Source organism: Homalodisca vitripennis, chromosome 3 (assembly GCF_021130785.1).
Source record: "Homalodisca vitripennis isolate AUS2020 chromosome 3, UT_GWSS_2.1, whole genome shotgun sequence".
NCBI classification, from domain to species: Eukaryota; Metazoa; Arthropoda; class Insecta; order Hemiptera; family Cicadellidae; genus Homalodisca; species Homalodisca vitripennis.
In genome coordinates this window covers 32104914-32116579 of record NC_060209.1, presented here as the reverse complement: position 1 = coordinate 32116579, position 11666 = coordinate 32104914, and the positions used below count along the sequence as shown (strand labels likewise).

Genomic DNA, 11666 nt, shown 5'->3' with positions numbered 1-11666 from the left:
ATTTTATCAACCAGTCGAATTGTGATGCATATTTTACACCATAAATTAAATTAATTTGGTATAGGTATTCTTCATATTTTCCAAATAATTGAAGAATATTATCCCTTACACACTTCTAAAACCATCATTTAAACCTTCTCAGCAGAATTAAGAACCTTTGTTTTTATTCAGTGCACACACTGCTCTAGCAACCTATTGTTGGGCTGTTTTCTTGGTTTCAGGTAAATAATATAGAGAAATCATGTATCATTCATATATGTGAAATATCTTTACATTCAGCTACACACCACGGAATATATCTAAAAAGTTTTATTTTTAACTACTTGCAATTGTATAATTTACACACATTCTAACACAGAACATCTCAATGTGCACCACACTGATATCTATCTGAAAGTCTTACAGACATATCAAACTATTTTATATAATGGGGAAGTACAGGAAAGAAAGCCACCATATGCTTCTGATAATTGCCACAGAATATGCTTGAAACATCAATAAAATCTGTTATCAGAGAATCGGAAAGAGGAGTTTAGAATATCATCAACTGGATATATTTTGTCCTCATTTTTTCACAATTTATCAGCTGCAGCTTATACAAATTAAAGTCAAGTCAAATATGTTATGAGATAGCCAACAACAATGAAGATTCTTGGAGCAATTGAAAGATTTTAATTTGTTATCACTAGTTTGTAATGATCATACATTTTTTCCAATATTAATTTTTTTTCTGTGGCCTTTCGAAATTAAAGATTTTATCATACGGGAACTCCACAAATAAATAAATATTTACATGTTACAAAATAATGAATACTAAAATAAAATGTTGTAAAGGATATAAAAATATAGAAACTATCACAAATATTAGGAAATACTAAAGGCAACAACTCTAAATTCAAAATCAAATAAGGAATTAATAAAAAAGGAAATGCAACGACTGTGATATCTCAATATGACAAAATATCAATAACACTGTATTTATAAACTTTTTATATTAACTCAACTGCCAATAGTTATAAGAAACTACAGCATCATTACATGAAAGTACAAAAGAATAAACTCGTGTTGTGACATCACAAACATATAATGTACAACTGTAAATTGACCAAAAAAAAAGGAACATCAAAACAGAATAATTCCAAGAATATTTTTCACATATCAAATATGGAATACACCTGAATGTTTCCTGAAAGCTTGGGAAACATTTGACATAAACAAGAATCTAGAAAAACATCAATAATGAAGGTGGACATATTGAAAGTTCAATTATATTCTCATCTCAATTGATAAGAAATTAAAATGTAACTCTCAGTACTGTATACTGGCTATTCATATTTCCAAATCCTTTACAATACATTATTTTAATATTTATTATTTTGAAACAGGTAAATACTTATTTATTTGTGGAGTCACCAGACAATGAAATCTTTTTATTTCGAAAGGCCTTGTTAAAATAAAAATAAATAATGGAAAAATGTGCAATTATTTCTAGTGATATAAAAATAATAATGGCAATATTCCAATGAACTCAAGTCTAAAGGAAAGTTTGTTCCGCAGAATTGAATCTGTGCATTCATGAGCCCTTGACAGGGTGTAGATTTATCTCTGATGGCAAAATTAAAGAAAAACCATTGAAGCTGAACAGCATAACATAACAGATGAACTCAAAGGATCTTCCTAATAGTGAGGCAACATTGGAAAAACCTCCTTAAGAAAGCACTTTGGCAGAGACAAAATCTAATGTAACTTTATCAAATAAATTTGCTTTTTTAAATCAGTCCCGGAATAACCCTTGTACTTTATTAGACTTTGAGATGTATAAGAAATCTATAACAAATATGATAATCTTACCTGTTCAGAATGTCCACAATAGAGATCAATAAACAGATGTTTAATTTTAACATCCCAGACAAAAACTAAACTTTTTTTAACAATCATAAGTCTGTGACAAACACAGCTCAACAATACATAACAATAGAAAAAAGTTAGTGTATTGGCTGACAAAACTAAAAGTAATGCGAGACCAATAAAATATTTTAACAGTGCGGTTATTTAATTTTTGTTAATCTTTCCTGATTAGAATGCAGTTGTGTATTTATAGTAAATATAGAAATACCAAACACTTTAATTTAACAAAACATAGAGAACAATTATTATTTATTGCAGTTTTCTTAAGCATGAGATTTATGGTAGTCAAGTTGGCCAAACTGAATCATTCTCAGAAATAATCGTTCTAAACATCTATTTTACCTTCTCTAATCACACAATGTTGTAAATTGGTATTGTCTCTAATGGCCCAGTCATAGACCTCGGCTTCAGTCTCTTATTGAACAAAAATTAGCAATATCATTTCCAGAATATAATTGATAAATTAACTGTCTGAGATAATGACTTGTGATGTACTAAAATTTACTGTTGTTACTTTATTTATTTGCATTAAACTTTTTGATTGATAGCTTGTCCAGTTTTAAAATTCAAATTAGGTGGGTGTGTATTGATGAAGCTGACATTTCTTAAGTAAGATCATTATTTGAATTAATTAATTGATAACATAGAAATGTTCTACTTTTGTCTAGTGAAATTAATATTAAATCCATATAAATTTTTATCTAGTAAAGTTTTGTTTTAAAACTAGTAGACTTTGGCTAGCATACAATGCTAAATAGCTCAATGTGAAAAAATATCATTAACACTGTATTTATAAAATGTACCACATAAAACAAACTATGATAAATTAACTCAACTGCCAGTACTTACTATAGCATCATTACAGGAAAGTACAAAAGAATAAACTTGTGTTGTGATATCACAAACGGATAATTAGACAGTAGTATGAGAAGTTTGGTGAGCAGCATTCTGTCCTAAATGTGTTCGTAACTGCAGAATCAACTGGAACAATAAATAACATGTTAGTTTACTCATTGTACATTTGTGATGTGGATTTATACAGTATGTTCAGAGAAGGATGTCAACCTTCTGTGGCTGATACTACTCATCATTTCAAACAAAACATGTCCTATAAACATAGGTGGAGAAATTTGTTGTTTAGTCGCTGGCTGCCATTTTGTACTTATTATTATCTCTAGAACTAGTAACAGATACCTAGGTTATATATAGGTATTCATAATAAATAATAGTATTAAAAATAAATATTGGTATGTATTGCTTTAGTATTAACAAAATGGCACCAGTTAATAATTTTCAAAGTGAAACAAGAAAAAAAACCAGTATTGTTGTAAAATATTTACAAACGTTACCAAATATTATTCAATTTTTATTTCAGTCCCAATGGTACTTTTCTTAACGAAATCCATCAACGCATGAGTGAGCACAACCACTTTAAACGTATGCTTGCACAAACCAGGAAAAACAAACAGGTAATAACAGCTGATGCCTTTCAACTGACAAAGTGTTTGTGACACACTTTTCTGAACACCCTTTATATATGTATGTTTTTACATTTTGTGGTTACTTTCTTATTAGCCATAACATAAGGACAGTTTTCTAACAAGAAAACTGTCAAACTCATCCATACATAGTAACCTATAAAAAAAAAGACTGGATGGAAAGACTAAAACATGATTTCTTATAGATAAGAAAATCTATAAATCACCTTATGAAACAGTGAAAATTAGTAAAGTATTGAAGGCTTGATACATTTTGAAGTAAAAAGAAAACTAACAGTTCTAAGTATTCTGATAGAGTTCAGAAATAAAACTCACAACGTGTCCTTCTTCTTGATGAGTCCTGCCTGACTACCGGCTCCGACAGAGGATGTAGACTCCTCCAGGGAATCAAGGTCAAGGGCAGACTCTATCATGGTGGTGTCCTGCAGTAACCGCAGTCTACTGGCCGACAGAGGTACTAGCGAGGTTGTATCAGGTTCCAGGCCGACAGAGACCACCACATCGTCCAGGTACAAGTCTAGCTCAGACAGGTCGACCTTGGGTGGATCCTGGTCCACTACTGCCCCACAATCGCCAACAACACTCTCATAGATCCCTGGCACCTCACTGCTGCTGTCACTACCTGTGGGTCATCATTTGGAATCAAAAATCAAGAAAGTTTTGCCAAAGAGCTGTCAAAATAGTATCACACTAAAAACGGCTTAAAACATGAGAAGAATTTTTTACTTTCATTGCAATATTGATTACCTAAGTAGCACAAGAAACAAGGAAAATCGGCTTCCATTGTCTAGTGATGTGTTATAGTTTTTGAACATCCTGTGAAAAAATATTTATGAATAACTAAAATTCTACTGATTTAACAGTTTTAACCCATTCAAGACGTTGGACGGGCAGTTTCCGTCCTTCACTTTGCGCGGCCCCAATGACTAAAGACGGGCAGCGGCCCGTCCGCTAGACACGACATCGACGTAGTTGAATATATTGCCGATAGATCGCAGAGGCATTCACATTTGCTGCATATTTTTGTCTACGCTTTTCTTCTTCTTCGTTGCTGAAAAAACATCTGGATATTGCCTCAAATCATCTTGGCAAAACAGCTTTCTTTCGTTTGTAGACAGTCAAGATGGCGTCTCGCGACCGGAATGATGTGTTTGTAAATTCGGATGATTTTGCGGCTTACGTTGCTAATGTTTTAGATGAAAGTGGTGATGAGGAAAGTGACAGTGAACAAGATGACATAATACTTGAAAATAATGAAATGTATGATGGTACAAACGATGACAGCAGTGATAATGAAAGTGACGAAAACCCACCGGCCAGGCCTTGTGATTTTGCGTGGAGTGTTGGACCAAATACTGTTAGTAAAATGCGTTTTACCGGCAATCATGGAATAAATCCTATCATTTCGAGGCTTTTAGAAGAAAACTGCACTGAATCAGATGTGTTCAATTACTTCTGTGACGAAACCTTTTGGGCTCAGGTATGTAATGAAACGAACAAATATGCCAGTGATAGCCTAGGATTGGAGAGGGAGACAATAACAGAGTGTCTAAATGGAAATACATTTCTGTAAATGAACTAAAGGCATATTTTGCCTTAGTTTATCTTATTAGCCAGAATCCAAAGTCTACAATTAGTGACTATTGGTCCACTAGAAAGGTAAAGTGTATGCCCATATTTGGTGAAACCATGGCAAGGGACCGTTTCAAAATTGATTTCAAGGTATCTCCATTTTTTCATCGTCTCTAAACCCGACAGACAAATTGAGAAAAATCAGGCCCATAGTTGATTATCTCTTACTAGTTTTCAAAAAGATTTTCACCCCTGATAGACATATTTGTATTGATGAGAGTTTTGGATGATGTTTCGGGGATGGCTTTCTTAGATACAATTCAACCCATCAAAAAGAGCCAGGTTTGGGATAAAAATCTATAAAGTATGTGATTCAAAAATCTGGGTACTGTTATAATTTTAAAATCTATACGGGGAAAGAAACTACTGCTAGCTTAGTCAAGAGTTCTCAGTCAGTGAACAAGTTGTCTTGGACTTATGTTTCAGATCTTTTGGATCAAGGGCGTGTACTGTTCATGGGACAACTGGTACAGTTCACCAAAACTCTTCAAGGAGCTTCTGGAGAGACAGTCATATGCTTTGGGGACTGTCAGGGCCAACAGGCAAAATTTACCTGCTGATATGAAAAAACAGAAGTTGAAAAAAAGGAGAGCTTACCTTTAGTTCCACCCAAAACATGTTGTGTCTCAAATGGAAGGACAGGAAGGATGTCACAATGCTATCTACTATCCATGAGCGACCGGACTTTGTAGATGTCGTTTTCTCAAAGAGAAAGAAGTAGGCCTAACCCAAAATCAACTCTCAAACCAAATGTTGGGGTTGATTATAACCAATCAATGTGTGGGGTTGATAAACAAGATCAGAGATTGTCCTCCTTCCCAGTGATGCGAAGAACCGTAAAAAGGATACAAAAAGATTTTTTTCTATCTCTTTGATGTTGCTATATATAATTGTCTAACAGTGCATAATGTAATGACTGGGAAAAAACAATCAATCTCAACATTCAGAAACAAATTTGGCAGAGAAATACTACAGAATGTGCAGCTACCTCCCAGATCAAACTGCTGGTAGGCCTCCCGCTTGTGGGGAATCCCCACTGCGCCTTCAAGGAAAAGTTTTGGGGGCATTTTATTGAAAAGATACCTCCAACCACCAAAGCCAAGCCCTCAAGAAAATGTAAATTTGTGCCTCACAGGAGGAAAAGAAGTGAAACAGTGTACCAGTGTAAAAAGTGTCATGTTCCACTTCATCTGGAAACATGTTTTGAGGTGTTTCACACTCAAACCAACTTCTAAAGAAGTACAATAAAAATTTGTAAATAGTGTAAATATATGTATATTTTTAAAAACTAACATTTTGTGTTCATATAATAACAAGGAATAACTAAGGTAAATTTATAATATTCATAGCATGTTATACAGTAAGTGTTATGCAAAGTGCACCTGTTCTTACACGATAAAAAAATAAAAAAGAAAAGCAGTCACCTAATAACATTGTACTTAAAAAGGATGATATTCTTATAGAGGATCCATACAAAGTTGCAAATATTTTTAATAACAATTTTGTTGAAATGGTTGATACTCATGTTATCCCTAATCTAAGTAAAAATGATGTTCAAACAGAGGATTCGATACAGCAAGTAACGGAATCCAGATTTATTTGTAATACAATTGATGATAAGACTCTACATACGATAATTGATTCAATAAAACCTAAGTGGTCAGCAGGGTAATGATGACATACCCATGAAAATTGTTAAGGAAGCGAAATTACCAACTAATTAAACCTCTTTTACATGTAATTAATGCATCACTCATAACTGGAATATATCCTTCTCAATTAAAGGTTTCAAAAGTAATACCAGTACATAAAAAAGGGGATTGTACTGATCCTCTTAACTACAGACCATTGTCTATTCAACCGTCATTATCTAAAATATTTGAAAAGTGTGTGCTGATTCAATTAGTTGACTATTTTTGAAAACAATAAACTACTTGACATTGATCAACATGGATACAGGAAAAAATAGATCCACATTTAACAGCATTAAGAAATTATATTGAACACATTTTAGAGAAACTTAGATGAGGGATACAACATTGTTGGCGCCTTCCTAGATTTGACCAAAGCATTTGACAGTGTTGATCATAAAATATTACTAGAAAAATTAAAAAAGCTATGGTATCATTGGTAAAGAAACTTAGCTGGATTAAGTCGTACTTGGAAGGCCGTCAACAGTTTGTTAATGTTAAGTATTTAAATAAAAATAATCATGCATGATGTTAGGTCTCATACAAAAAATGTGACCTACTCTGTCCCACAGGGGTCAATATTAGGCCCTTTCCTGTTTTTGTGCTACTTGGGGGGTTTACCTAATTATCTGTATGATATAATTGATAATAGTAAAATTTGTTTGTATGCGGATGATATAAGCTTGTGCATTGCCGATATGGAATTAGGTACAACTAAAAAGAAATGTAAACAAATCAGTTTCATTGTTAAAAAGTTATTTAAATAACAGAAATCTTTTACTCAATGATAATAAAACTACTTTTATACAGGTTTTACTTGCAAAAATGTTGAATCAAACAAAATTAATATGAAAAACCTGGATAAAGAAACTAAATTTTTAGGGCTACATTTAGATAGTACACTTAATTGGAACATTCATGTACAAAAAAATATGTAACAAATTAGGTTCAGGAATTTTTGCACTAAGAAGGCTAGCACCTTTTGTGTAATAAACAAAACCTTGAAATCAGTGTACTATGCCATGGTTCATTCACATATCGCATACGGGATTGAAGTGTATGGGGGAACAAGTGCTGTAAACCTGAATAAAATTTTACGTCTACAAAAGGAGGCAATTAGGGTGATTCTAAAACTCAAAAAAGATGAGTCATGTAAGTTACATTTTAAAGAGCTCGAGTTTATGACTGTATACAGCCTCTATATATATAGAACAGTATTATATGTTAAAAATAATGAGACTAAATTACCACGACAACTACATGTTCATGATTATAATACTAGGAACAAAAATAACTTTTGTAATAAAACAACATAATAAAGAAAAAATTTAAGCAAAGCCCAACTTATATGGGAATCAAGTTTATGGGGAACCTGCCAGGTAGCATCAAGAATGAAAACAATAGTGTTAGATTCAGAAATAAATTAAAACAGTTTTTAATTGATTTGTCATGTTATAACTTTGAAGAGTTTTACTCCCAGAGCCTTGTATTTTGATTTTGATTTCTGAAGTCTAGTGGAATTAATTAATTATTTTGGTAATAAAATTAATTTAAATAATATTAAACCTATTTTTAACTATGTTAAGATTTTTAAAATAATTGACATTAAAAGGATTGTATGTATGTACAACTAATATAACATCACCTTAAATATTTATTTATTAAGAATGACGCATTCATGTACATTTTATGTATGTCTTGAATAAAGATATTATTGATTGATTGATTGAAAGCATGGAAAATATCCAGTCCTGTGGTCCAAAAATAAAAGTAATTTATTCAGTCACGAATGGGTTAATAGAAAAAGCTACTGTTTCAACACAAACTTGAGTAATCAAATACCACTTTACAGGTATATTAAAATTAGAATAGAGATTTTTTGGCACACCACAGATATTTTACTTTTCAAATATTACAAAGTAGGCTAACATCTTCAATGTACCTAATCACTAATATCAAATGTCAACCATATCTTTTATTTATGTTTCAAACATTATGTATTCATGAATTAAAATATCACCACATGATCAAAATAAGTGATTATTCCATTACATTATTTTTTTTATTATTTATAATAATAAAACCGGAGATTTCAATTATTTGATTGACTCTCCTATTACTACCTTAGAGTAGAAGGATAGGGCAAATATATTATTAATACATTTATCAAATTGTTCTGGAACCTTTTCTAGTTTTGGTGCATGGTGTGGTGAATGGAATGTCTGTTCTCTAAACAGTAGTTTGTAGCAATATCTCTGGGGATTATCTCGAGAAATAGATTTATGACTATTAGCCCTGAGTCATTGACAAACTGAACAATCACATAGGATTAGGCTTCGGCAACTCCTTCCAATATTATTGAAAGTTACACAAAACTTTATCTTACATAAATAAATGTCATTATATAAGAAAATCCTACTATTTTTGTCCTTAACCTTGTACAGGTCCGGACATATTGGTCAATATCTTTCAATAATGCAACATGTGTCAAGAAAATTAATTCTCTCTCCACTTTTCTGCAAGAACATAATTTAATAGTAAATGTTTAGTATCCAAATTAACAAAAAGTCATATTTTTATTAATTATTCTTAAAAACGATTACTTTGATCCAAATATACAAAATTGAGTTTAATGATTAAAAATCTTCCCCCCCCCCCATTATTTGGACCCAAACAGATGGATTTAAGCAAATGTTTATGAGTCAGTTATTATATTACGTAGAAGTTGTAGTTAAAGTCAGTTCCTAAAATAGATATTTCTACAAAATTTACAAAACTATAATCCCATTAAAAAACTGATATGTGTTTATGAAAGAAATGTGTAGATATCTGTATAATTACTGTATCTATTCATGACCTGGCATGCTAATGACTGGTGCAGTAGCAAACGTACACATACACAACTGGTACAAATAAATGTATGTTGCTGCAATGGAATTTGGAATGATTGACATCACAGAGGACTACCTGGTATATCATAATTAGGACACAATCAGCGAGACAACAGACATAAAATGGATGCAGTACAAATACAGTAGCGTAAGGTAGCATTAACATTTATGTTACAATTAAAAACACATTGCACAAAGCCCGAATATTTGTGATGAAAATCATTAGGTACAAGGCAACACTAAGACTGGGATGCAATCAAATATTCAATGCATACAACACAAATTACTGTCGCCAGAGATGGCAACTCAACATGTTGTAAAGAACCCGTTAAAAGCAATAGCAACTCAGTATTGCACACCATAGTGGTGCAAAATAAAATGTAAATGAATTCACTACAAATGATTGTGCGAAAGCAAATACACCTTAACACAATGCAAATTATTCTTAGGACTTTTTTACATGAAAGAAAGGTCTTCAACACCATTTTATAACATTTCAATTATTTCACAATTAAAAATATTAAGAATCTTATAAGCATTTCAGAATGATTCTTTGCAATATAGTAATATTTGAAAACTATCTACTGACAAATGCATTTACAGTATTCTTATTAATCTGTTTGCATTATGAATATTAATTTATCGTAGTTTACGCCTTTTTTTTTAGCTAATTACCTGAATTTTTATTCATTATTTCTTTTGGTGGTAATACAGAAGAAATTATAAAGCTTTAATTGTAACTATCCATTTATATTTGTCATCCATCTGTTAGAAAATTATTACATATTTATGAATCACTGAAATTAGCTCACTTAAATTATTTTCAAAATATAGTTGTAAATTCTCTTTACCTTTAAATTATTATTACTGATTTCTTATAAAAATTGTCAATGCATAAAACAATATAGTGTTTTACTGATAAGATCAAATTACAGAATGTTTAAAGCAAATGTTGTATTATTGGGTCCAGAACTAGAAATTATAAATGGAGAAACAATACCAGAACTGGAACAGACCTATTTTATTTAACTGATATTTAAAAAAATTAAATATAAACCACTTTATTAAAAAAACTGCAGTAATTTTCTTTTAACATTTTACTTAATATTTCACGTTATTCTAAATTATTAATTTATATATAAACAACTGCCATACTTCAATGATTAGTCTAACGGTTAAGTTAAATATGAATAGTTTACATTTATTTGGGACTGATATTTTACACCACCTAGAAAATAAAGTTCTATGGAAGAATAGAGAAGTCAGGTACTATAAGTAGAAATTCTATAACCAAAGATTACCTACCTGACTATAGAATGGAAGCTCGAGAAGTGGGTAACACAGTTATGTATCATTATCAATATCAATAATTGTTCGTTATGTAACACATTGAAACGAGAAATATAGATAATGGTGTTTACACCTGCATCTGGCATGCAAATATTAATAATAATAAATTAAGGAAACAACAGTTATACACTAAAGCGGGTAACTAATACAATTAATTCTCTCAATTTGTTAGATACAAGGAACACTAAAACATACTCACTCTAAAAACCTTTGATCTCTCTCGTCAGCATCAAAAACATAGTACAATATCAGATAATTTTGTTTTTTAAATGCACTAATTTCGATGACTATTTTTATATTACAAATTTACATGATCACTAGCCGATTTCCAGGAAATGGTAACTTACACTATTATAGTTGTTAATGAAATTGACATCATTAAAAAAAGGGAAAACTTTAAAAGGAATTAAAAAAATACTATAACAAACTTTTATTCTAGCCTCAACACACAAAAGAATTAGTACAATGAAAGCTTGCTCAATTCCTAAATAGTAACTTATAATGGTTATGTGTGTCACAATTATTATCTTTGTTATTTAGTATCTTAATTTCTACTTTTTTAATGGAACCCATTGTTATTAATACATTGTTGTAGTCTCCAGCTCTGCCCATACAAGAAAGCACAAGTTCTGCACCTCTAAAGAAATGACAACTTTATACTATCTTACTATAAACAAACATCAACATCACGTTGA

General features: G+C 31.3%; 1 protein-coding gene across 2 annotated transcripts in view; it reads right to left on the bottom strand.

Moving 5' to 3' along the window:
* Positions 1-1503: 1503 nt before the first annotated feature.
* LOC124356771 (palmitoyltransferase ZDHHC9-like) overlaps positions 1504-11666 on the bottom strand; it is a 53786-nt gene continuing 43623 nt past the window's right edge. For both annotated transcript variants that reach the window (XM_046807960.1, XM_046807962.1), the window contains exons 9-10: positions 3723-4029; positions 1504-2889 (exon numbers count right to left, since the gene is read on the bottom strand). In XM_046807960.1, coding sequence (XP_046663916.1) covers positions 2886-2889; positions 3723-4029 — 311 coding nt within the window. In that variant the 3' untranslated portion in view covers positions 1504-2885. The remainder of the gene's footprint in view (positions 2890-3722; positions 4030-11666) is intronic.